The sequence below is a fragment of the Clarias gariepinus genome, chromosome 2 (genome assembly GCF_024256425.1).
Source record: "Clarias gariepinus isolate MV-2021 ecotype Netherlands chromosome 2, CGAR_prim_01v2, whole genome shotgun sequence".
NCBI lineage: Eukaryota > Metazoa > Chordata > Actinopteri > Siluriformes > Clariidae > Clarias > Clarias gariepinus.
This window is the reverse complement of record NC_071101.1, coordinates 39,253,652-39,281,574: the sequence shown is the minus strand read 5'-3', so window position 1 is coordinate 39,281,574 and position 27,923 is coordinate 39,253,652. Positions and strand designations below refer to the sequence as shown.

The window sequence follows — 27,923 nt, the reverse complement described above, 5'->3', positions numbered from 1 at the left end:
TTGGGGCCATGTTTGCTTTCAAGTTGCCAAGTCCAACATATCTTTGTGGTCTGTATGCACTCTCGTTTAACTGCAAACTAATTTGCATTTTCAGACTTGTGCCTGTATTTGTTTTGGAAATGCATATGTCCATAATGTTTTCCTTAACATTAACTGAGTCCAAATTGTTGAGATCATCATAATCTCTAATTGGTGTGAGCATGTGTTGTGTCCTCTGTCGGATTGCCACCCTGTGCAGGGTGTACCCTGCCTCGTGCCCGTTGTCTCCGGGATGTGCTCCAGGCCTCCTGCAACTCTGTACAGTGGAGTGATAAGCAGTAGAGAGAGAACAAGAGAGTGTAGTGTCATATCTCTGAATTGTTTACCTTCTTTAAAGTAAAAAAAAAAAAAAGTCCTAAGTGAATACAGTATCCTCTAAAGTGTAATGATAGCATATACAGTACAAACAGGGGCTGCATTTTAGAAATCACCTGGTATTTTCATTACCATTTATGCCTTCGTGAATAAGAGGTGGGTCACTCTAGAATATCCATGGTGTTCAAGCTGAGGTCAAATAACTGCTAGTTGCAACTGTAATGAACAGACAAGCATCTCAAAATGCAAACGTCAAACTTTAAGGTGGACAGGCTATAAGATCACCTGGTCTTTTTTTAGTCCTCTCCTGTCCAGTATGGGTGAGGCTGTGCCAAACATAGCCTTGTATTCTTTTTCTTCTGCTCACCATGGCTGCAAAAAGTGGTTCTCTAAGTTACCATAGCCATCATATAAATCACAACATAATTCTACCTGTGGATCTACTGCTTCCTGCATGTATTTTTTTTTCTCTCACATGTATATCTGCATGAGCTGTTCCATCATTTTCATTGTTACTGCTGTATAACTAAGCGATCAGATAACAGGAGGTACAGGTGTACCTAATAAAGTGGAAGTTGTATGTAGAAGATGTCTACATTTAATAAAGGGTCCATCTGAAAAGTAAATACAGCAACACTCTTCTAATGGATATGTTAAAGAGTGATAAGTAAATCGGTGTAGTACTGCAGTGTGCAAAATAATTTAATTTAATCACAAATCCCATTCCTTATATTAATGCTCTTTGTGGTAATCCTGTATAAAATTATTCTATGTCCAACCATGCACATTTAATAGGAAGTTTAAACTTCAGGTTCAGGAGTTATGTTCTGCAAATTGCTATTTTTTGTCATTCTCTCTTGAAACATAGTGGTGTGATTCATGACATAATTGTGTTACACCCCTAATTTACACTGCTCTTCTCTTGCACAATATCTCTGATAAGTTCTTTTATGTCACTTGATTTGAAATGATTTTAGAGTGTACTTTCACTCGCAAATAGACTACAACTTTATTTAAAAATGGCGTTTATCAGAAACTGAAACCACATTTCAAACAAATGGTGGTTAGCACATCCCGGCTAGCAGACAGTTTCAAGCTATATATGGTTAAAGATTAGACATATAAGCATCGGTTACAGCATTGGCACCTGTCCTGTGGCCTAGTAATGGCGTAAGTTAAGGGAAATACCATGTCTAAAATATAGTCTATTCAAAGTTGTGAAAACCTCCTCTTTCAACATATCACACATTTTGGATTCATCTCTCCCATGCTTATTGGAAACTGGAAGAACAGAAGAAATGGCAATAATGGAGGAATAAATGTGAAGACTGAATTCAACTATGCTAGTTTACCAGACAATCTGGTTACAACAATGGAACATGAACCAAACTAAAATGATCTAAAGGTTTAGGCACACAAACATGTTACAATCTCTATAATTACAAAGCCATAAACTATATTTAAAACTCTATTACAGAAATGAGACAATATACATGCTTAGAACGCTTTATTTAATCAGTAGTTTATTGCTTCAATAAGGAAATAAAAGTATACAGTCTTGCACCAAGGTTTACCTCCTTCATTATCCATGAGGTATTGGTCTAATTTATAATACAGATCATGTCCCAAGACAGGTAATTCTGTACAGGTGTTAAACACAATGAAAAATTATTCTTATGACATTGATTGTCATGGTTTTAAACATTTAAGAATGTCATTAAAACATTAAAAAGTTTCATGTTTGTCTCATTACTTTTGACCACCACTGAAAGTATTGTGTCCAAAACAGGTTTACTTGAATGCATACATAAAACAAACATACATACTGTACCTCTATTTTGATTTGTATGTTTATTTAGAAAACTGTGACAGAAAAAAACCCCACAATCAACTGCATTAGAACCACATTTATGGCTTTGTGGCCCAAGACAAAAGACCGCAATATAAGTGTGCAATTCATCAGAATATTCATGTTGTAATCTTCTGTTACAAGAAGTAGCACATATTCATTAAAATGAACATATTTTTAAATGAACTGAACTAGCTTTTAGTTTGTTCTAGCTTTTGTCACTTTCTTTAATGTGACTACATATTAGATGACTACAAAAATAAATAATCTCTCAACCAGTTTTGCCCTTTTATTTTCTATTTATTTTAAAGTCGCATATTTAAAAAAATTATATATCATTTTTACATGTGCTTATGTACAAAGCCCTACCTAGCTTTATTCACAACAAAGCTTTAGTAGGGACGATTTTAAAGTCACATTCTGCTACCCCTCAATCCATCCATGAGATAAATCATCTATTATTTGGTTCCTAGATTAACCTATAAACCAACCTTAACCCACTCGTTATATGATGGACATTTAAAGTAACACATTTAAAGTAAATATTTGGCTAGAGCACATTAATACAGAATGTCTTAAATTCTAAATATTTGCACCTAAATTAGAATAGTATGTGCAGCGAATGAGAAAACTGTTAGCAACATTCACAATGGACAAGTTACAACTCAAATCTTAAATTAACAGATAATTAATCTTTTTCTTCAAAACAATATTTAGTTTTATACAAATGAAAGACAATTTGAAAACAAAAGCTGGCTAGCATTGGGAAAAACTAACTAGCCAGCATTAGGAAAATAACTAGCCAACATTAGGAGAATAACTAGCCAACATTAGGAGAATAACTAGCTAGCATTCGAAGAGAATCCCCAAAACAAAAGTAAGTGGCTGCGATAAGTAAAATAACAACGAACAAACAAAAGCTAGGTAGACAACCATAGCGAAAATCCCAATCTGGCATGGACAGAATATCCTTAAACAGAACAAATTAACTTTGGTAGCTAGTATAAGGGGAATAAACAGCTAACTATCTATGATTAGTGAGAAATCCACAAACAAAGCTAGCTAGACAAACATAACAAATCCTAATCTAGCATGAACAAAATATCCCCAAACAAAACTATTTAGCTTTGATTAGTGAAAAATCCACAAAACAAGCTAGTGAACATTTGGAGAACATCTTCAAGGACAAAAGTAGCAGCCAAGATGGGTGAAAATTCCAGCGCACAGCTAGTGAACATCGAATTAGGAGAATATCCACAAGCAAAAGTGACTAGCTTACATGAGGTAATTTCACAACCCAAGACAGCTAGATTAGTCGGAAATCCATGAAACTAGCTATGCAAACATGAACAGATCTTCCAAGCTAGCATGAACAGATTATCCCCAAACAACGCTAGTTAGCTTAGATTAATGAAAAATTCCACAAAGCTAGCTAGCATTAGGATAATATTCTCCACACAAAAGTAACTAGCCAAGATAAGGGAAAATCCGGACATAAAGCTGGCTATCATTACAAGATATTTCCGAATAAAATTGATTTGATAACATTTGTTAATGTCCACCCCCACCAACAAATTTAGCTAGCATTGAAGAGTTATTTCCACAAGAAATGACCTATTTAAGATGTGAGAAAATCTGAACATAGAGCTAGCCGGCCTTAGGAGGATATTTGCACATAAAATTATTGTCTAGTTAGGTATAGCATGAGTCATAGAAAAACATGTAAAACAAAGCTAGCCATTCTTAAAATATTACTCATAAAGCTAGCTACCAGGGTAACAGTAACTCAGTAAATGACACACAGAGACATTTTTTTTATGTAATTTTGGGTAAAATTAGCTGGATGGATGTGTTATTATTACTATTTTTTTTTTGGTTGGGCAGGACAAGGATCTTTTGAAACTTTGCTTATAAAGGGTTGGGACTTCATATTGGCAACTGCTTTTCTTGGACATTAAAATGGCTTAATTATATTTGAAGGAATAGCGTTATACTTTGGCTGCATATACACATATACAGTATGTGGAAGACCTGAAATAATGCTTAAGGAAATTTATAGTAACAAACTACATATAGAAAATATTTCGTAGGAAAAAAAAAAACTCACACACACAAAAAATTACTTATAATAGCATGAAAATGTTTAAACAGATAAACATTAACAGTCTTAGATGGGTTTGTTGGCTTGGTCTGGATACAGGACGGCCTCAGCGGCCCTGCATGTCAGCACTGTTTGGAGACTGAGTGGAGTTTATATACTGCCAGCTGAGAAAAGCCAAAATTGTAGCAGCAGAGAGATAAACGTGTGAGAAGTTGTAGGCACGGGAGGGCAGCACCGGCTTGGAAAGTGTCTTTTCCTGAATCACACCGAGTATGCACAGAGTGTTAGCCCGCGACGGATCAGACAGCGACACTTTCTGCAGGATCTAATGATGGGGATTACACTTGATTAGGAATAGGAGTAGCTGAGGAACAGTTTTTTTTTTTACAAATTATCAGACTGGGAAAGCAGATATTAAAATAAGTTGTTGCTTAGAGGTCTGAAATGTACCGTATACCCTATAACCAAAAATAATTAATATGGATGTTGAAGAGGCAAAATATACAAAACTTGGATTTGTACCGACATACCAAACATTCTTCCAACAGACTTTTAGTCCTGTTCACCTTTACTCCACTACACCTGTATACTCTAATGATTTAATCCCATTATTATTTGTTACCCAGAACCAGATGATACTACTTTTGAGTCTGGTTCCTTTGAAGGTTTCTTTCTTCTACACCCCCCCCGTTGCATTTGGATTACTCATTATGGATGTAAATCTGTACGCAGATTTTTGTACAGCTGCTTTGAAACAATTTCTAATGTAAAAAAGTGCTACTGAATGTTCTTCCTTGAAACAAATTTATGCAAACATGACTTTCAGATAGCAAAGATGCATGCATTTCAATAGAAGTGTACGTTTTTTTTTACTGATTTCTAAAAAATTTAATCTTTTACCTATGAGCAGAAGATTAACCTAAGTGGAATAACAAATGCTTTCATGCAAGACACATAATACAACAGGTGTTCAAGTCAAACTGGGACTTTTAACTGTGCAGAATAACAGAACGGTTATGAAAGAAAAACTGCCTTTAACTCTCTATATAATCCCCTGCTACATTTGTCTTAAATGCTGGCCCCCCAGGTAATCCTTTACTGACCCAAACATGTGGAAATGGCTCGGCGCGAGGTCATGACTGTGTGGCAATAAATTCCAGTCAAGTTCCTGTGATGTGACACATATAAAGACCTCACCTCTTGGCTGTACTGTGCAATCATGCTCTGTACAGCTGGCATATTGGTGGCTTCCATCATCAAAGTAACAGCCTGGCCTTTCCTGATCTTTACCACCCCTTGAAACACCAGTGGGTTGTTGTAGCAGGCGGAGAGAGTCGCTATCGCCATCACCTGGTGACAGAGACACATTACACTCTTCATGCAGTTGAATAGACATTACTTTCTGATTAACAATTTCATTTCATAGAATAAAATACACATGCAGAATACAACAAACACTGTGAATGATCTGGAGTGCAGCAACATGGCTGGCCGACCTGGGGGATGGCACAGAAGTTGAACACACTCTGATTGCGAAGACGGGAAAGGTAAGCAATGACATCAGGAACATGGCGAAGAGCATCTGTTACCAACAGGTTAAGGCAGGCCAGAGCTGAGCTCAGGTGCTGAGGCTGAGAAAAGTCTTCCAGACGGGCCGCAAACTTACTCCATGCCTGTTGAGAGTGCACGCGTGCACACATATATACACACAGACAGTCTGCAATTAGTCTAAACTAAATGATATGGTCAATAATCACTAAAACTGTCTTTTACTGCAACTCAAAAAACATCTCGTAAGTATTAAGATCTATGACCTGAAATTATTTTTTTTTTAGGTAAGAGATAACTTCCTCTCTGTTGCCATAACATTACTTTCATGTGGGCTGAATGACTCAGGTTTCTTTCACCCACGAATCCGAGAACCGCCTTTGACAGCTGTGAGAAACCCTTAAATAGTATTTTCAAATTTAGCTAATGTTAAACACCAGTTTTGTATATTTGTTGGAAATGGTGAGAAAAAAAAAAAGTCATGTTTTCATCTTAGGCAGAAATGCTCGCATTTGCCTCCCTTGTTTCTGTTAATTTTTCTGGTAAAATATTTAAATCATAAATATGACATTTTCATAGGTGTTCTTCATATGTGTATTTATTACAGATGTAACAAACATTTCTAACAAGATCAAGAAAAAAAAGTGAGATGACTATCACCTTAAACATAAAATTTCTAGAGATTATAGTTTTTATTTTCTAACCACCTCTCTGCTCCTCAAAAGTAAGCAGCATCTACAGAGAAAATGTCAGCCATGTCAGCATCACACAACTGATTTCAACAAGGATTATATATTGACAATTTTCTTTTTAGCAAAAAAAACAAAAACATATTAATTAATTTAATCTAATCTAAAGCTAAAGCTAAAGCTAATCTAAACAGCTAGACTGACCTCCTCGGGCCAGAAGGATCGTCCTTCCTGCTGGTCCTCCAGGTAGTCTCTGATAATGTTAGTCTTCTGTAGAAAGAGGCCCATAGAATTGGCCAGCTCAGTATCCCGCCCCACCTCAGGGTCCTCCAGTTGGGATGCAGAGAAAAGCCGAGACAGGCCGACACCTACCAGACCAGCCACATAGTGACAGTACTGCAGAGAAAACAATGTGATGTCCATCAGTACTGGTAAACCACTATACGTTACTAAAGGGATAGTTTTAAAGTTGATATTTAATCCAAACTGAGGTGCATATAGGTACATTCCTATAGGTCTTGGTCTTGATTCTCTGTTTAAATTTTTCACTCTTTTTATTCCCTGGAAATAGTTCTGATTAAATATACAGTATGGCTAGTTACTGTGAAAGGGTTTGGCCCCAATTACATACATGATAATTTTATTCTAGGTGACAAACTTCACTGTCGGAGTCCCGAACAGGAAAATTTAACACTTATAAAATTGTAAAGCTTATAAATAAAATTCCCAACTTTCCCTTTAACCTAAAATAAAACATCCAGGTATTTTTACTGCAATGATAAAACAGTCCAGACATTTGCTATATGTCTATTTACATGCAAATACACTCTTACACAAGGTGGGAAAGATTTAATAATTGTACTTGGTTACTACTCATCGAATTTATATCTTCATTGAATATTATGCAATTATTAAATTGAACTGGAATACTTTACCTAAATTTAACTCCTTAAATTTTTATTTGCACCTTAAAAGTAGTAATTACCAACTGCGAAATGTCTCATTTTAACTCATCTAGCTGATAACTGTGCTATAGATCAGTCCAACAGTTTAGCATCCTGACGGTTTTTTTTGCCTCCGTTGCTTCCCTTAACGATGTGAGCTTTATCCAATTTGAAAACACATGCTGAGGTGCAGGCAGCACAGTGGTTCGCACGGTCGCCTTCCACTTTCAGGGTTCTGGTACAATTCCCGTCTCTTTTTATTTTTTTTACCTTCACTTGAGTATCTTTTACCTGCATTCTCCTTCTTTAAGTGAAATCAATTGTGACAATATTGCCTGGATTTTCACACAAGTATAATTTCTTAGTTTTTTTATTTTTATTTTTTAACACCCATGTTTATTAAACGCATTGTCTTTGCGTCAAAAGTTCACCTTATCCCAGTCCTGCATTGAACCAACTTTCTTCTCGAGGAATTCAGCCATCCCGACCCCCATGCGGTGGCAAATGTCTGAAATCACGTCCCGATATACCTGCGCCAGGTTCCTGAACTCAACAGATATCTGTAGAAGGTGAACAACAGATCATTTAACACATGTAAAAGGAAACAACTAAACAGTTATTTTTTACACCCTGCTACCAATCCAATAGACACTAGAGTCTAGACTGTGAGTGGGGATTTTTAGCCGAAACCTCCTCTCTAATGGCTTTACAATAAAGCTGCATGCACTGTTTCTTAGGAAGCAAGGTCTGTGTGTGCGTTACCAAGGGAAAGTCTTCAAGAACTTGTCTGTCCTTCTCCTTGCTCTCTTTGAAACACCAGTCTGGTTGGTAGAGGAAAGTGTGAAAATTATGCAAGAGTGGGACTTTTTTCTCCAGAGGAATGGTCATATCGTCTTCAACCGTGTCCAGGGCTCGAAGAACTAGATAGAATATACACACTGCATGGCTGAGAGAGAGAGAGAGAGAAAGAGAGTGAACGAGTGTTAATAAAAATATTCCTATTGCAGTACTGCACAAAGGTGTACAGACTAAATATTATTGATTGCTGTGGAAACTTTAAATAGCCTATTTTTTATAGACTTACAATGACTGCACACATTCTGTAGAGGTCTGAATCCTAACACACACACACGAAATTCAGACCTTGCCTTGAAGGAAATTTTATTGACCGAACTTTCTTAAATTTTTAATTCAGGAGCTCTGGTCCAAATGCACATCTTTCCTCACTCCCTGAAAGATGCTGGGAACGAGTATTGCCAAATTGGTGACATTCGTATTTAAAAGCGACTAACTAGCGACTTTCTCTGGTGTTATTGGAGACTTTTCAGAATGAAAATCACTCTGACGTGAAAGCACGTATTATCCTGCAGTTACTGTCCTCCATAAGCAGCGGGTGCTGCCATGAGGCATTTACGCACCTCGTCCACTGTGTGTGTTTCTCTCTGTGACAAAATAAAAAAATCCAACTTACAAAGAATCAACTTAAAATAGCTCATTTACGGGGTCTTTTCTTAGCTCTCCCATGACGATATTCCTTTCTCCTACAGTGGTCAATTACAATTGCAAGCAAATTGACAATTATGCAAACTATACATCATATAGCGACTTCTAGGAACTTCTAGGACAGCCAATTGTTACTGTCCTTACTGAGGAGTTGGCAACACCGCTGGGACCAGTCGAACAATAAGCAGTGACTTCCTTGAACCACTTAACTGCATACTGGACTCGCCTCACAAGTCCTGCAGTTTTGGAGATGACCAAGTTGTCTAGCCTTCACAATTTCATCCTAGTCAGTCAGATGTTTACATTCGCCCATTTTTCCTACTTAACACATCAAATTTGACATGTGACTGTTCACCTTCTTGCCTTATATATTCCACTCTTTTTACAGGTGCCACTGTAACAACATAATCAATGTTCGTTTATATTTTTTTTTCTTTAGTGGTTTTAATGTTATGGCTGAGACATGGCCAATATGTTTTCCTGGAAAGCAAACTTTTTTTCCCCTCAATAAAATGCAACAAAAGAAATCCTCATTGTGCTGATTAAGAGTTATCCCAACTCAGGAAGTGGCACTAACAGTATGGCAGCAAGGAAACTCACAACATTACACAACAATACAAAATGAATGCGTGCAATCATGCATATGGCGTCAGAGATAAACAGAACTTTGTGAAGACAACAAAAACACAAAACAGTAACGTTAGAACCATTATTTACGTTATGATCTCCCTAAAACACAGAATGCAAACATGATCAAGAAAAGTGCAAGTTCTGCAATGACACAAAGTTACTCGCTGACACTTGTTTACTTGCTTCAGGACACGCCTCTTGTGGAAGCATGGCTCTTTTTTTGTTGTTTTGCAAGTTGCAATCTGTACAGAATTAATGTTGATATATGCTCACCGCAGGTCTCCGTCCAGGGCCTGGATCACTGCCGCGAAGCTCCTGCTCGTCTGGTTCAGATAGACGTAGCACGCGCGCAGGCTCGCGCTCATGGACTCCTGCACAGAAGAGCAGAAGAGATGCGTTGCGTATCGTCGCGGCCCGGGCGTGTGGAGGTGCAGCGGGCGCGCGAGCACTGCGCAGCCCTCCTGAGCGCCTCTCCTCCCGCAGGCTGCGGGGCAAGAGCGCGGGGCCGAGGGCGAGCCGCGCACCGTCAGAGTGCGCTTAAACACCGAGAGCGGCCCCGCGCTCTTACAGCAAACCCCCGCCATGTGTGAAAGTCAGCCTCCCCAAGAAGTCATAACATGAGTGTGTGGTGTTGAAGTTATGACCACGCCGTATGTAAACGGCTATAACTCAAGCTCACACTTAGCATGAGTGGCTAATTTACCACCCGCCCCCTCCACTCAGCTTTTCCACAGCCACGACACTACACTGATTTACTGCTGTTTGACAAATGACAATAAATATATTATAAACTTTTCCTTGCTTCCTGACTGTTCTAACATTCTACTTTACAACTTTTTTTTAAATATATATAATTAAAAGTAGTATTTTATAGCGAAGTATCGTCCATAAGAGAGTCGATTCAGAGATTAGAAGTTGACTCGCATATGAATCAATAAAAAGTACAGTATGTATAGTGTGTATTTTCTTGATCAATAGATAAACTACCATTAAATATAAGTAAAATATATAAGCAGCAACTTTAGTCAGTTTGGATAAAAAAGAAATAGCAATGAATTTCTATGAGAACTAAAAGAATCACTGAGTCAATTCATTTTAATTATTGATTCACTGAAAAGAGTCGTATTTCCCTGCATAAATACAGTATGTGGTGCATGCATTAATCAAGTGACCTGTTTGTTTGTTTTTTGGCTAGTAAGAAACAAATAAAGTATAATAAAAAAATAGTTGTTTTGAGGTAAAGCTCACTCACTCATTGTCTATACTACTTTTTCCTTTAGAGGGGCCTGGAGCCTATCCCAGGAGACTTGGGGCATTTAGAAATACCCAGAGAAATTTGTATCATATCATAATTGATCCATTGTTTCATAGATCAATTATTACATGATCATTTCTCTGTGTCATGTTTTTTTAATACTGTACATGTTCCCTTGCACCTCCAGGATTGAGGGTTTGATTCCCGCCTCTAGTCTGTGTGCATGGAGTTTGCATGTTGTCCTCGTGCTTGGTGGGTTTTCTCCGGGTATTCTGGTTTCCTCCCACAGTCCAAAGACATGCGGATTATGCTAAATGCCGTTTCCGAATTGTGTATATGTGTGTGCACTACGATAGGCTCCAGGCCCAGAGACCATGTACAGGATAAATCGATATAGACGATGAGTGAGAGAGTGAGTGAGTGATCGTGTAATTGATTATGATAGCAATGTTATAATTGTCCTATTGCCCAGCTCTAGTTTGCATATGGAACCCCCCCCATATTCCATAATGAATACGAACTGATGGTAACCCAGAGATAATTTTCTCTACAACTGTTCTGGCCTGGTTCTGATAGATTACTGACATGAGAGCAGCCCAAAATAAAATGTTGAGTAGTGGTAGAGCTGATTGTATTTATTCTTTGGTTGTTAGTTTTGAAGCGATCAGCAAATTTCATATCCGAAAAATGTCTATGGACCCAAGCCTTTGGTTAACCCTGTATTAAGGAAAGACTAGTTTTAGGACTGCGCAACAAAATACACTAATTTCCCTCTTTGTTCAGCATACCTAGCTCAAAACCACTCTCATTTCCCATTTCAGAGAATACATTACCAAAGAATGTTAACTGTAAAATAAGAAGCTTTATTTTGCAGACACACTCACACTTCCCTATACCTCTTTTATACTTCTTCCTGTTTATACTTTATTTTTACTACACTATATGTATGCAGCTTACACCAACACCACAGGTTTGATAGAAGGAAAGACTGAGCAAAAGTATTTCTCTCTATTTCAGCACATTTCTTAAAACTACTAGTCCACTGATCAACTTTCGATAAAATTTTTAAACAAAGTTTAAAATCTCTCTCTCTCTCTCTCTCTCTCTCTCCCTCTCTGTCGATATATAAAGTCAATATTGTAAAGGAGATATTTTGCTAAAACACTAAAATATTCAGCGAAGTTTTAATGAAATTGGTAAGTTGTATGAAGATCCATATAATTAATAGTCTATTAAATGTAAATAAGCATACCATAACAAGTGGCATTAGCCTTGAAATAAAGTGTTAATTTTCCAGTTAACATCTTTTAAATAAAGAGTCAAAAGCTTGTGAGCCTAAAGGTAAAGGTAACGTGTACCACAGTGCTCTGGGTCTCCATTATTATCAATAGTGATGTGCAGCATCAGTTATGCAAATTTATCTACAAAATAGCAAGTATACATCTGTATGTGAAAATAAAATGTATGACCAATCCCAAAATACAGTGTAAAGCCTTTCTGGAAGATTAGATGACGTTTTAGCATATTTGTATAACTGCCCATAGTTTTGGTAATCTAGATGTCCACATACTTTTGACCACATAGTGCACCATCAAAACATATCTCATTCAAGCATGCAAGCATACAAACCTGGCAAACAAAATATGTGATCAAGGTGAGCAAAGTTTCAGATGTGTACAGTATATGCAGAGACTCTACATGGCCAAAAGTGTGTGGACATCTCATGACATACAGTACAGTACATCACATGCAGTTCCTACACAAACGTTGAAAGCACACAACTGTACAGGATGTTTTTGTTTCTGTTCTCTGGCCCTAAGACACCCTAAACTTGTTCCAACTCCATGGAAACATGGTGTACCAAGGCTGGAGTCTGATTGATCAATAGGTCTTCTTGCTTGACATCAGTGTCTGATGCTTTTATGACTGAAGGAGCACACATCTGTCAAGCTATAGTCAAGATCCAGTGAAAAGAACAGCCTTGGCAGAAGAGTAGAACTGATTGTAATAGCAAAGGGATGGGATGTTTCACATGCACATAAAGTATGGCTATGATGGTCAGGTGTACTCGAACCTTAGTTCTTCTCATATGTATCTTTCTGTTTTGTTTTGTTTTTGGAGGAGGAGGAATAAAATGATTTTTCTATTGACTATTTTGACTATTGACTATTCCTGACTATTTTGTAATAGCTGTCAATCAGGCTTCTCTCTCTCTTTTAGTAATCCCACAAAGCTGATTACAACAAATGACATGTCATTCAGTTTATTAAAACCTCTCAGCAGACAAGACAATTTTTTTTACGCAAAATCCTGATAGAGACTGATGAATGAATGCAAGTGATGCATGCACATTCTAAAAAAATATTAAAAATAATAATGATGAAATAAATAAAATGACTTACATAATCCAGTTTGGGCATCACAGTTCTACAGCCTCCCATTTTGTATTTGAAAAGGTTGTATATTTCCTCTGGATGGCCTAATGACTTGATGACATCCATCCTTATTATTATTATTATTAATATTATTAATATTTACAGTTGAACATGTATGCAGTGAGAGTGTGTTCAGCTTGTGCTTGCGGCTTTTTTTTATTCCGGTAGAAAACACAGTAAAATCCCCTGCCACCTGTGTGTGTGTGTGTGTGTGTTTGAGTGCGCAAGAAGGGATCTTTAAAATCGCATGAAACGTCAGATCAACTGAGATTTGTGATTGGTTTCGTGTCATGGGCTCAGATTACGAGCAGCCAATAAGCGTTGAGAGCTCCTGGCCTGATGCCCCGCCTCTTCAAGCGTGTGCTGAATCTGGGCTCTGATTGGTTGGAAGCTCAGTCAGGGTCATCCTCATATATTATCAACAAAATGGTGTTTCTGCGGTAAACTGTATCTGGGTCATTCTACAGAAAGGGTAGAGTTTAGGTAAAAAAAAAAAATATTTTACACACAGAACTTATTTAATAGCAAGAACTTACTTTTAAACTTAAATACATTTAATTGAAGAATTCATATGTTGTTTTGTCATTGGTGTTAGATATAATCTGAACAATATCAAATGCCTGTTTGAATGTTTTTTTTATTTATTTTTCATTACAACCTGGATATTTAGTTAATGGTAGGGTAGAGGATTAACAAAAACGAAAAGGACTTAAATATTTATATATTTGTAAATAAAATTGCATGTTTTAAATACTACTATATGAACTTCGTTCTAACCAACAATGGCTAAAGCAAGACTATTTAAGCAACAACAATGCTTGATACTAAGTCTAAAATATCACTAATTAATCACATTACCATCACTCTATCTCTTATTCATCGCCTATACCATTTTATCCTGTATACAGGATTACGGGGGACCTGGAGCCTATTTTAGGAAACTTAGGGCACGAGGTGGGGTACACCCTTTTGCATAACACCAATTACAATTTAGAGAAAAATCTAAACTGTTTACAAAATGGCTTCCATTTGTAAGATCACATGGTCAAAATCAATAAATTAATCAGTTTTTATGTCCAATTATTTGACAGTTTTTATATCCCATTTTTCGACAGGTATAATTATGAAATGAGTAACACCAATGACTTAAAAGCTTTGCATAAAATTGTAAAATAAGTGATGACATTCCTAAACAAGTGAAGAGAGACATCTGACATAGCTTTTGAAATGGTCTGTGCTCTAAATCTAATAATCTATAATGCAGGAGCAATTTTAAATTGTCAGATGTATTTCAAAATAAAACTTTTTTTGTGTAACAGTAACGTCACTTAAATAGTTTGGAGTTACTGATATTTGTACTTATACTTCATAATGTTAATTACAATCAAATATTATTTCATGATTTTACCATTAAAGTTCTTTTATAAAATACTGATGTTATTGTGATTCATAATATTTCATGAAAAAAAGTATGTTTAGATGGTCCTACCTTCATGTAGGGTCAAAGTAACAAGACATTTTCTTGAACGTGGCTTGCATATTTATTTATTTATTTATTTAAATTCTTCTGAAAGACCAGATACTCCAAGATAAACACAGAAAAAACGTCAATGCACTGCCTCGTTTTAGTCCATAATAATAGATCAAGGTGTCAATACACATGGTATACATACAACAATTTGTTATACACTGAAATAAAATTCATGACCAGTTTGAAACACTTTATTACAAAACATGAATCCTGATCTCCATGAAGAATTCAGACCCATTGCTATAGCCTAGTTGTGAACATGAAGTCCCTGTTTGCTTCAAGTCAATAAATATTAGGTGTTCTTCTTAAAGGGTAGCAACAAAAAAATAGGCCTTTTATTGTCACACTGTTCATGTAATATTGTATTACATGTGTACAAATAGATTAAATAACTACTTGGTGAATTCACAGTTATGTGATGGTATTAACAGATATTTTAATGCTTTTTGTGGCTGTTTTTAATGCCCTCAATGTAGCTTGACCAGGATAGGTTTAGACCACATGAGGAGTGCTTAATGTATCCTCTTTAAGAAAATCTTCTCTTGAAGTGATTCTTGGGCAAGGAGTGTACTTTTGATATACAGGTTAATGAAAGTACGTAAGCACAGCTAGTAGTAAGCACAAAGGTTTTCAGTAATCAAACACTGAGAGAAATGTATTGAAAAAATAAAGGCACACAGGGTTGTTTAGTTGTCACTTTATAAATATTGAAGACACATTTACTCTTGGCGAAGTAGTTCCAGCAGTCTGCAAGTCTGTATTTGACCAGGTTATGTTCATATACTGTATGTAGGTATCAGGCATGTCATCTGGGTTCAAGGTTCTCTGGCTTTTTGTCAAGTCTGAGTTCCACACTATCACAGTACGCAGTGTCATGGTTGTGTTTGTTTTACATGACTTCTTGTCGGGTTGTCCATGTTTTAGTCCTTTTTCTCATCACTGGTTTGCTACTAGTTCTGTGAAGCTTGACTAAAACATTTGACAGCAGGTTCATGTGAGGATCAGGCTGTTCCAAGGCTCATTTTTCGAGCTGGGTGCTACAGTATGGGCTCCTGGGGAGAGCTTCAGCGATGAATTCCCACTTTGGCCTCCCATGTATGAGATCTAGATAGAAAGCACAGATTGATATTACTAGTACATCTCAATCTCAAGCATGCAAAGAACAAACATAAGATGTGTGCAAATATGCAATCTTGGACATTCACCTGTGCATGTATGTTATGATGGGAATAGAGAGTGGGCGTGTCCGGTTCAGTCTTGATGGGACGGTGTTCTATTGCGTTGCCACCAGTGCTGGCGGCATTAGAAGGGGCGTGGCTATCATTCCCAGGGTTACCTGTCAATCATCAGGTAAGCATTCATTAATATTTAAAATATTCAATAACATTTTTTCAATTTTGCATTTTTTCTTCTGATCTGTATTTTTTTTTTTTTACTTTTCATCACTTTTTAATCTCCATATGTCTGTCAAACATTTTGGGAACACTATCTTTACCCAGCTGGAGAAATATATTCACAAACACGTGTGGTGTTAAGTCAAATCGGGAAAATTAGTGGTGATTGAAGACGTAAAACCTATTAATATTTACAGAAGACTTCAAACACAATAGGGTGATGAGACTTTTTTTCTTTTTAAATGTTGCAAATGTTTTAAAGAAGGCTGTACATTAGCGAATGGGAATTCTGACCAAGGTGGCTCGGAGCCCCCTAGCGAGTAGAACGCCTGGCTCTTGAAAAGCAATGCATAACTTGTCGCCAACTTGCGGAACAGACATATGTGGGATAAGTGCATTAATGTAGCAGGGGATTATATAAAGAATTAAAGGGAGTTTTTAACTCTCATAACTGTGTTCTGTTAATTTGCACAACCAAAAGTCCCGGTTTGACTTGATTGCCCTTGATAGGATGAGAATAAAATAAAAATAAAAAAACACTACTACTCAAACTTTTGTGACTTGGTTTACAAAAACATTTAAACACAATTTTACGAAGAGAATAAGAAATAAGGCCCATTATTCATGTGTGTACGGTTTTCTGGCTATTTATTAGAGCTTTTTGTTCCTGAACATTCTACCCACAAAGAACATTTTAAATTTGTTTTAAACTTAAAACTGAGTGAACATGCAAATGACCGTTTAAGTACGCTAATGTATTACTGTAGTTACAGAAGTGTGGCCCATAAGAGTACTGCAGATGTGAGAGGTCATTTATAACAAATAAATAAAAAAGGTTTTGTATTTAGGTTTAAAATTCCCATAAATATTTCTGATTAGATGTAGCCTTTTGGTATAAGTTTGGGAATGGCAGGTCTAATGTATATAAAATACAGTACACAGTGCGGTTAAATATGCACTAATAAATATGCTTGATTTTGGCATCATTTTTGTTTATTCAACAACAAGCAATTATTCATAGCAAATCCAAGCAGCAGCAATTTAAGGGGAAAGTAAAATCTTGGAAATAATTATGTGAATTGAGGTTATTGTCATTATTAATGATGGTCTGCACTCAAACTAGCAGGGACTTCAAAAATATGATGACCTCTGAAGATTTGCTTCCATAGATGGAATAAGACTAACAGAAAATTTGACCTTTTCAAACAGATTTAAATAGACACCTAGAAATGTCTTAGCATCTTGAATATTAAATATGCAAACTTTTTTTGGTCTTTGACTTTTCTCAAAAATATATATTTTTTAATTATAAAACCCCCTCAGATTTTCAATGTTGTCTCATCATACATCTCATCTTTTTGTTCCCCATTTTATATATAGTAAAAGTAAACCCCCTGTGTACACTTCACTGACCCTTGGGTGGTTCCTCACAACCTACTTTAAGAAATTTAGTGTAAGAAGACACTTTCATACCAGGTTTGGACTTGTTGAGGTTTTTGGGTTTGCGCTTGCGTGTCTGAATCCCTTCTTTTTTCATAGCAAGTGGACGAGGAACCTGTGTTGGAGAAAATTTGTTCAAAATTTGATTTCCAAGTAAGCATACATATCAAGACTTCGTGTGTAAAGCCATACTGTATCTATTTTGATCTTATTCAGACTAAAAACCTTATGAGTCAGTGTCTTAGAATCACAAATTTCGACCCAGTGTCTCCTTATGCTGAAAGAAGTTTAATCATAACTCTAGTTAATTTAGATCTTATCATCACACATATTAATAATATTGTCGGTGTGGAACTCACCCCGTGGAGCTTCATGTAGAGGCCACAGGCATTGCACACAGGCTCTCCTTCTGCATTTCGTCTCCACAGAGTGGTGGTTGTTGTGTGGCAGTTAGTGCAGGATAGGCCCACCCTCCTGGAAGCAGACTGAAAGGGAGTGTGTAAGAAAAAGATAAAAATACAATTATTATATATTTTTTTGCTTTTTTTTTGCCTAGCTTTTTGTTTCTGAACTTTCTGAATAGAAGATTTTTTAAATTGCATGAACAAGAGTATTTATACATAAATGAATTTATCATATATGGACAAGCAAGAAACGTGTTCACCCTATCTTCCTATCCATTTTAATTGTTTTTTTCTAGTTTATAATTTGCAAAAAATTGTTTTTTTATATTATTTTTATTAAAAAGTATTAACTGTGGCCATGAATTTAAGTTTTTCAAATTGAGGTCCTCGTCGCCATGACTTGATACATTAATGCCAGAAGGTAAATTTCTTTTCATCTATTTCTTAAAACGTATCTTGCAGCAATCATTGTATTATAAAAATGACTGTGATAATGAAAAATCAATTAGATTAATCAAATGTGTCCACAGAAACCTAAGCATGGAGATTAATATTTTTGCTCCATCTTGAAATGCGTCATAAAGACCTACTGGTGTTCAGTTGTGGATACTCCAGTAGTTTGTGATTTTGTTTGTTCCTCACAAGCAATTAAGAATATGACCTTTTTCCTCAACATATCAAAATGTCTGCTCAAGTTACGCACGTCACAGCTACAACTACACAGCTGCTGTGGCAAATAACATTAACTTGTGGCCTGAATATACCGTATTAACAACTGGTCAAGCATTATTACAAGATAACCAATGTCACCTCATTTGCTTTCTGTATAACGATTCTATTCTTTTGGTTTGCATAATATACAATACTATTTCATTTACTGTTAGTAAGTACAACCTTAATCTTACAACAGTATTTATTCTTTTATTTATTCAGCTCCTATACTGCTTTATCCTGTATATAGAGTCAAGGGGGCCAGGAGACTTAATGCACAAGGCGGGATACACCCTGGACAGGGTTGCAGGGCACGAGCACACACACAATTTGGAAAGCCAATTAATTTAATCTCATGTCTAGGACTGTAGGAGGAAACCCACCAAGCGCGGGGAGAACATGCAAACTCAACGCACACAGACTCGAGGTGGGACTCGAACCCATGACCCTGGAGGTGTGAGGCCACAGTGTTAACCCCTACACCACCATACCAACCTTTGTTCTTTTCCATATATGACATTTTTTCCCTTCTGCTCATCCAGTAGCTTACGTTCATAAAGATATAAAAACATCCGTCATGCGAATAAGAGGCTACATTTAATGACAAGGAAATTTGACTCACAAGTCGTCTCTGGGGCTTGATCAGTGGTCTGTTGATGCCATTCATCTTGTGGTAGAGTCCACACGCATTACAAAGGTAATGACCAGTGCCGTCTCGCCGCCACAAAGGAGTGGACATGGCCCCGCAGTTCACACACTCTCGGCCCTCGGCGAAATCATCGAACAGATCTAAACAACAGCGATGGAGAAAGAGAAAACGTTTGAATGTTTCATTTGGTCAAACCAGTCATGTTTAAAGTGTTGCTCTGTTTAACTGAGCTGTCCCATGTCTACCTTATAACATTCATATTTTATGGTAAAGTGGTCTTTAAACGCATACTGACATGAGTTTGGTACTTATGATAGTCTTGATTACAGTATTCCTACATGTATCCTAGCAGTGTTAGCAATGACTGGCTTCTATGCAGACTTCATTTCCAACAAAATAAGCTCCTTATGCAATTAATAGTTAAGAGTACACAGTATATGCTGTAATATTCTTCCTACATCGCTTCCTAATATATACTGCCTAATATATATAATAATAATATATTTGCCCGCTTCTTAATGTAACCATTGTTCAAAGTTTATACATTAAAGCTTAGCATGGTTTCTAGCTACAGTAGCAATGCTGTAAGCTAGCAATGCTAGCTGGAGAAAAAAAATAGCTGAATGTTTAACTGAGTAATGGTTAAATTATCATAAATAATGGTTACTTGAATTATGATAAATAATAGTTTAAGGGTTGTGGACTAGAGAGTTAAAAAATAGGTTTACTATGTGTGTGTGTGTGTGTATGTGTTTTATTTTTAAATACCAATCCAGTTATATCAGGCTGATATCAGCAAAAAATGCTGGATCAAATCCTTGTACTTTGGCCAATGTAACATCTTTATTTTCATTTAAAAACACACATGGGATCAATTTATGACTTCATGGGATCTCCACAATCTATCCCAAACCAAAGGAAAATTAAACAGCCTATCCAACGAGCATTACTCCATAACTTTATAACTTATAACTGTTGCCTGTTTTTGACCAGCAGGAGGGGTCAATTCTCATGTTTTAGCCCTCCATGTCTGCTAGAGGTTCTGCTTTTTCTCAGCATAAGACAGGTCCTCTTTTGATAACAAAAAGCAGCTCTGTATATAGAGCAGAAAATTGAGCTAATCTTTATAAATGGAAACAACACAAAGTGCATAAGAGAGCTCTTTAACAGCCATGCTGAAGGATTGATCAGTGCGGACAAGTGATGGAATAAACGAGAGGAAAGTCTCTCCTTCTCTCTTACTCTCTCTCATACTGTGTGTGTGTGTGTGTGTGTGTTTATAGCATTACAGGAACTTATCTTAAAAGAGATTTAAATTAAGGGCACATCAATTTACTTTAACTGTATTTGAATGAGAGGTCTTTGGTACAACATAAAAAAGGTTCATAAATATACTATGGCACGATAAACGAGTATGGCACGATGAACAAGGAAGTAAATATTAAATATTAACTAAACAATGAATATGATATCAGTGGTGGAATGGAAAGTAAAAAGTAATATTATTTACTCATCTTTTTTAGCAAAGGAATCAAAATGAATTTTTTATTGTAAAAGTTATTTTATAGATATATGAAGTGAAAATGTAGAAATAAGTAAAAATGGAAAAATGTGTATAATAATAATAATAATAATAATAATAATTATTATTATTATTATTATTATGCACCAAATGAAACCACTGCTGTCTGCTGTGTAAATACACATGGTAAGTGTAAATATGGCTGTAAACCTAATTGCCCAATTGTAGAATCTACATTTTTTACCACTTTATTAAGAACATCCCCTATCCCCTAGATGTTTATGCAATTATCCATTCTGTCTATCGTAGTGCAGTAATTATTATCTGCATGGTTTTTGGTGCCATATGAGATGATAATCTCTATTTAGTTGTACATGGGCTACTGGAGTAAAAGTCAACCCTGGCTTCCATATCAGTATTCTGATGCTGCAATGGAAACTGGAAAATTCAAAATGAAAAAGTATCCAAATTTTTATAGTTTCAATCTACACTTCAGATAATCCTTGGTTCTCTCTAAGGAATTTGGAAGTTCCAGAATGTGGAGACACACGATGGCCTTTTTCCAAGGTTCTCAGCAAAACTGCTACAGTCCTAACCTTGAGACTGGTGAGAGACAGCATACACAAGAAGAACAATGCACAAAAGAACTTTGGCACCAAAAGTGCAAAAATCAGTTTATCCTCTCAACACTTACAGCACAAGATTTTGGTGTTTTTGTAAATCCGCTACACTGAGACACTGATTTATTCCTCCTTCCTGGCAATTACAAAATTCCACAAAGCACATCAATGACAAGATTATGAACTGTCAAAATATTTATAATTGCTGATTGATTGGACAGAGGAGGATTTTTTGTTCAGTATACAATCTGGTGTGTTTGTCATATCACTCAGTTGATTCCTAAATTCTAATTATGTTTTATGTATATATTTTTTGTCATTATTTAGCAGTAATTTATTAATGTTGTTTTTATTATTATTTTATTTGTTGGCCAAATTTGAAAAAAAAAAAAAAACTGCTGTAAATTTTAAGTATTTATTTTAAAGCAAAATGCTATTTTATTATTTTACAGGATTATACTGTAAATGATTATGCAATCACTGATTTACAGCACAGTGCATAGTGGGATATCTAATGCTTTTGGCAGAGGTGATATTGGTCTTTGTGTTCACCTTGAGTTAGTATATATATACTACAAAATATATATATAATACTACAAAAACATTTAACTGCCATGAATGAACTGGGCTAGCCATGGTCGCTCAGGTGTTAAGGCATTAAGGGATAGCTCAGAAGGTTGTCCATTTAAATAAATTTTTTTAAAAACATTTCTAAGCATGTAATTAAATATTTGGCAGTTTTACTAACCATCAGATAAGCGAACAGATAGACTTCAGGAGCAGGTTACACTGGACAACACTGAATGTGTTGTTTCAACACAGCAGACTTTTTTCATTTTATTAGAATTTTCACGGACGCAAACATAATAATTATTACCAAGATAAACCCAAACATGCCCCATCTCCATGCTGCCCTCTATTTTCAGTGCTGACTTTGTCATTATTAGCCTGCTCAAAGTCCACTGCTGTTCCCCGCTGATAGATAGCAAACTGATAGAGGTGCAAGAGATGCTCTCATGTTCACATCTCGAGCAATAAGCTAGAAACAGTCCACAATCCACAAAGCAGTGATCCAATCAATCTGGAACATCAGGAGTGTGTGATTAGATAAGAGAGGGCTAATATTTAAGCCTGGCTTATTATTTCGGCTATTAGTCACATGCTTGACAGATTCTTAGTGCCCTTCTTTTCTCTTGCATGAGTATCACTGATGAAAGAATAACTCACAGAGGTCTTCAAGTAACCCTTGGGTCTGAATTTGAGTCTTTTGTTTTCCTAATTTTTTAATTAGAAAATCCTAATAATTTGTTTGGTTTAAAAAATCCTGGGTGAACAGTAATTTTCAATATTGTTTTGCTATTTATTTGCCACCAAGCATGTTTTATTAATTTGTCATAATTATACATATGGATAAGGGTAGTATGATTTTATGCTTATAATAAATGTAATTAAATAATTTAAAAAATGATTTTGGTTCACAGTAGACATAAGGCTGTCTCCTTCTCTGATTTGTCCACTTTGTTGTTTTGATTTTTCAGTGGCAATGTTACCAAATGGCTACAGCTCAGATTTCCAAAAATTTTGGCCCACCCTGAAAATTTTTAATTAGGCCCAACTAAATTGTTCATTTTCTTTTACAACGTATAAATAAATAAATAAATAAATAAATAACGCACAAGCCTTCAATTCCGTTTTTTTTTTCCTGAACACATTTCCGTGAGATTCATTACAATGTAATAGGTTTATTGTTATATCTGTTGTGTAAATCACAAATCTGGCCGCAACTTCAAGACTTTTGATTACATTGTTTTACCAGAAACAACTCAGTTTTATGGGCTCGTTTGTTGTAACTTTGTGAAGGAGGTTTTCGTGTCTTAAATGTATTTGCATACATTAATAATAATAAGATAAACAAATGATTGTATTGATTGATTAATTTGTATGATCGAATGTTTCACAGCTCAGTCACTCATTTCTGCTGATTTTGGACTTTTCATATACAAAACATAAAAGCAATCACAATAACAGCAATAATTTATTATTGAAAGATTTAAAAATTAATTGGTGATATTTTTTAAACGGAACGCATTAGTATTTATTTTTAAATTAACAAGAAACAGCTATCGTTTAAAGACATTTAATGGATTTTAATTTACTGCCATTAGTTGTATACCAAAAATGCGTATGTGCGTAATGTCGGATAGAGGACGTAATATTGTGGCCAAATCTTGTCTAATAAAAAAAATGAATAGGATTGACTTAAATAAAAAATCATTATAATAATATAGGAAATTCGTTGAAATCGTTTTAAACACTGATTGATGTAGCTTTAATCGCCTAAATCTAACCTTTTTACGTTGTCTAATTTAACATCATTTGACGTTGCCGTTAAATAGGCTATGAACATTTTAAAAAAAAGTTAGAGGCTTGACAAAATCTACGAAATCGTCGAGCATATCATTTTTGTTACTTAGTATGGAGATCTCTTTTTGTTATAAGAATTAAATAGCTGTTTTAGACAAATTATTATTATTATTATTATTATTATTATTATTATTATTATTTTTATCAGCATTAGTGTTTATATTATTTTTTTGCTTTGCAATACTACTATACGATTTTATTGACCGTTTCTTTTAAAAAAAAAATCGTTTTGGACGATGATTTTAAGCATTTCTAAGCGTTTAAAGCAAAAAAAAAAAAATTGTTTTACCAGTGCAATGGGCTATTTAAGGGATAGATCCTTTTATCTAAAAGCGCGCTTAAATCTTTGATTATTTTGAAACAACAACATTGAGTTATTAAGAAGCGACAGGTATGCTGGAAGGGTTATTTCCTCTTTTTGAAGTGCAGAATGTTTCTTGAGGACATGGTTACTATACAAGATATATGGATAATAATAATAATAATAATAATAATAGTAATTAGAAAATGTTGTTGATGTAAGCTCTTACCCAGATTCGGGTGCCTCGGGGGGCCGGTCGGCCCTGCAGACTGCAGACTGTGAAGCACCGAGCCGTCGAAATGCGACGCGGCCCAGGTTCCCCCGACGCCTGGACTCACGTATGCGGGATAGTGAGCGGGGTAAGACGTGCCCAGGCCGCGCGCGCTGTAGTGCTCCCGTCCGTTCGCCGTGACGTTCAGCGGACTGGTGTAAGTGGCGCCTTCCCTCGCGGCCGAGCTCATGGGCGGGCTGGCGGAGAACGTGAAGCGCGGAGACACCGGGGAGTGGTGCGCCCCGCTCGTGTTGTACGACGCCACGGGGTCCGAGGCTGCCTGAGGCCAGGCCGAGTGACCCGAAGCCGCGTTGCTCTGCTGGGACGCGGCGCCGTGCGGCTGAAGGTACGAGAGCGCGGGGAGCACCGGCGCCACACGCGTGCTCGGCACGTACACCGGCGACGCCGCGTTGTGCACGAAGCTCGGCTCGTAGGAACCCGGGTTCGCAGCCATACTCAGACCCTGATACATGTCCGTGTGGATGAGGTGAGGTGATAATCCGCAGTGCTCGCTCCCAGGACAGAGCTGCAGAATGACTACCTGCGACTTTCGCTTTCCCCGGACATGGTACTGCGCCACGCGCTACAGAAACCTCTACCTGTTCAGGAGGAAGGAGGGAGAACTCGGAGTGGGGATGGAGTGAGAGTGGGGTGGAGAAATCTCTCTCTCTCTCTCTTTATCTCTCTCTTTGCAGTTTTAACACCCGTGTTTCTGCAAATTCTGCAGATTGTTCCGCCCTATAAGCTAAATTCATGTTCCTTATTTCTACTTAACTTTTTGTCAATAAAATACATCCTCAATAACTTGCACACTTTAATAAACTCTTCTGAATGTATACAGGATGTTTTTTTAACTCCTGAAATTATTCTGTACCGAACATGGTTCTAAAATGCTTTAATTTTCCTGTGCGTAAAGTTAGAGTTGAGTGTGGCTTTTTGGATTTGGCTTAGAACCTACAGAAAAATAAATAAATAAATGAATAAATAACGCTGACAGATTCGACATTCAGATAAAACGCAGCATATTAACGGAAAAAAAGTCGTATGGAGTTATGAAATACCCAAGACAGAATGCTACGGATCATGTTAAAAATGTTATGACCTAATCATATTTAAAATGTATTTTTGATATTATTATTATTATTATTATTATTATATACAATCAGATCATGGCACGAAGAATACTTCTATAAAGTTATAGAAATAATAAAAATGGAAATAAATTGAATGTACTGAATGTAAATGTGACAAATTAGTAACTATAGTAGTGTCAGGCTACTGATTTACTAAATCGAAAAAAAAAAAAAAACTCATATACTGTGAGCAAAAGTGGATAAAATTAATTAAACAGTTTAATTACAATAAAAAAGAAAAAAACGTGTTTTTATGGACACGTAATAGTGCTGAAAACCAATTTACAATATGTACAATAAGAATTAATAAAGTTTGTTTACTATTATCAAACATCCTATAATAATAATAATAATAATAATAATAATCATAATAATAATAATCAAAAAGAACAAGAAAATGAAAAAAGAAAAAATAGAAAAACAGCAGAAGTAATAGAAATAATAAAATAGTATTAAGAATAGAGGAAGATGAGCAACAACTATAGCCTCAACACCACCACCAACAACAATAAAAACAACAACAACAACAACAAAGTAGGAAGGAGTAACACAATAAAAATGATAATTATATTTTAAAAACGTTTGTCGATATATCATCCCCATTCTTGTGTTGAGTATTCAGTCACTTCAGTACATTGGACAGAAACATCAGGAGTGATGGATGGTCATGCTTATTACTGAAGGCCATGCATGACGCCGCTATTGTCCAGCTCTGAGTGTATCGGAAGTCCTGATGTTGTTGTTCTGAGCAGATTTATAGCTAACAACCTGCGCCCTCAAACAGGGCTTCTCAAACGTTATTTGCTGCCAGGGATCATTTTTGAAATGAAATCCACAAAAAAAAAAAAAGCCGACTAATCAAATCAAGCTTATTAGAAATATTAAGCTCATATATAGTAATCTAATATAATATTCTGGCTATTTATTGGAGATATTTAAACTGAACATTCAGTTTTGACAATTGGATAAAACTCAAATAGTTTTGAGTTTCCTGTCAAAATGAAGTCCACGAGCAAAATATCACACATAAAAAAATCTGGTTTTTCCAAACCTCACTTTGAGAAGCACTGCCTTAGAGCATTTTATCTTCTCCGAGCTTACTGTACCTAAGCACCAATTACTCTTAATATCTCTAAATTTATTTATAGAAAAAAGAAAAAATATAATTGAATCATATTATTGGGTATTTCACTGTCTGTAGGTGCACAAGCTTAATTATTGTTTCTGTGGATTTGTCTTGCCCTTTACAAGACAGCAAGCAGAGAAAAACAAGCATGCTCCATATTATCATTACCTTCTTTCAGTCTCCGTCTCCATCCCTAAAAGCCACATACAGTACTCCCTGGGCCCTACACGCCCTCTTGTCTGAGACACAAGGCCACAGCAATGCCATGCCACAAGGCTTTGTGATGCCAACTGGATAAACCACCAATCAGGAGCACACATGGCTGAGAGGAGCGCTCTCTTGTCCATTCAAGAAGAAAGTAGGAAAGTGTTCGGTTCATCTAGAAATGTGCTTCAGGGAGATGTTCTGGAATTAAAAGTAATTTAATATGATAATAAGTTATAATTGATATAATTAATCTGGCCAGTCCAAATCCAAATAAAAAGCCAGAGAAGTCAGTATTTAGATTAATTTTATTCATTCATATTCATTTCTTTCAAATCTTTTACAGCAAAATGTTTTATGGCTTGGTCAGGGTTACTTGAAGGTAAAAAAAAAACAAGGTGGTGAAATTATATTAGAACAAAATGTTCACATGCACACACACAAACACACACACAGACACACACACACACACACATTACATTTTTAAAGTTTAGAGTTTAGTAATTTACTTCTGACCCCTCCTCTATTAGCTTTTAGTGAAAGGGTAATTTGCACAATATGGCCCTAATGGGAATATAAAATTATTAATGTGTAACTTTTACCTGGTCATAATTCCAAAGAAACTGTAATGTTGGCTGCAGAGTCAAAGAGCCCATGCTGATTAATGAGAACAGTCCCTCAGAATGACTTTTGCCCAAAGTCCTGCAAAAAGCAAAGATCAAATTATTATCTGTCTATCAGTCTATTACAAGTCACAAGACTGTTTGTAAAATTATAAGAAGGTATTATAGGAATGAAGGAAAGTTCATATATACGTGCATGAGCATTAGCAGTCATGTGTCTGAAAAACGTCTGAAAAAAAAGTCTCCTCAGCAGCGCCTGTGT

The 27,923-nt window shown here is 36.1% G+C and overlaps 2 protein-coding genes across 3 annotated transcripts; both read right to left on the bottom strand.

Annotated features, from left to right (window-relative positions):
- Window positions 1-1,846: 1,846 nt before the first annotated feature.
- On the bottom strand, window positions 1,847-13,498 carry fdft1 (farnesyl-diphosphate farnesyltransferase 1). Of its 2 annotated transcripts, XM_053483612.1 has the most exons (8): window positions 13,276-13,498; window positions 9,892-9,989; window positions 8,248-8,431; window positions 7,917-8,045; window positions 6,746-6,937; window positions 5,801-5,977; window positions 5,502-5,654; window positions 1,847-4,629 (listed from the first exon to the last, which is right to left on the bottom strand). In XM_053483612.1, the coding sequence occupies exons 1-8, from the start codon at window positions 13,372-13,374 to the stop codon at window positions 4,411-4,413; spliced, it is 1,251 nt and encodes a 416-aa protein (XP_053339587.1). In that variant the 5' UTR covers window positions 13,375-13,498; the 3' UTR covers window positions 1,847-4,410. The 2 variants fall into 2 exon arrangements, with proteins under 2 accessions (XP_053339587.1, XP_053339579.1); XM_053483604.1 differs by lacking the exon at window positions 13,276-13,498 and having other exon boundaries at window positions 9,892-10,524.
- A 1,348-nt stretch (window positions 13,499-14,846) lies between these two features.
- gata4 (GATA binding protein 4) lies at window positions 14,847-27,130 on the bottom strand. The gene is made up of 7 exons (XM_053483970.1): window positions 27,003-27,130; window positions 24,534-25,174; window positions 19,411-19,577; window positions 18,033-18,158; window positions 17,707-17,788; window positions 16,045-16,175; window positions 14,847-15,943 (listed from the first exon to the last, which is right to left on the bottom strand). Exons 2-7 carry the CDS (start codon window positions 25,045-25,047, stop codon window positions 15,830-15,832), a joined length of 1,134 nt encoding a protein of 377 aa, XP_053339945.1. The 5' UTR covers window positions 25,048-25,174; window positions 27,003-27,130; the 3' UTR covers window positions 14,847-15,829.
- Window positions 27,131-27,923: the final 793 nt, after the last annotated feature.

Excerpts from the sequence above, each read along its gene's own strand:
- gata4 (XM_053483970.1), bottom strand. The coding sequence starts at position 25,047 with ATGTATCAGGGTCTGAGTATGGCTGCGAACCCGGGTTCCTACGAGCCG. Across the intron at positions 18,159-19,410 it reads TCAAGCCCCAGAGACGACTT|TCTGCTTCCAGGAGGGTGGG; the intron begins GTGAGTCAAATT and ends ACTCCCTTTCAG. Across the intron at positions 15,944-16,044 it reads ATCATAACATACATGCACAG|ATCTCATACATGGGAGGCCA; the intron begins GTGAATGTCCAA and ends CTTTCTATCTAG.
- fdft1 (XM_053483604.1), bottom strand. The coding sequence starts at position 10,202 with ATGGCGGGGGTTTGCTGTAAGAGCGCGGGGCCGCTCTCGGTGTTTAAG. Across the intron at positions 8,432-9,891 it reads GCCCTGGACGGAGACCTGCG|CCATGCAGTGTGTATATTCT; the intron begins GTGAGCATATAT and ends TCTCTCTCTCAG. Across the intron at positions 5,655-5,800 it reads ACTTCTGTGCCATCCCCCAG|GTGATGGCGATAGCGACTCT; the intron begins GTCGGCCAGCCA and ends CTCTGTCACCAG.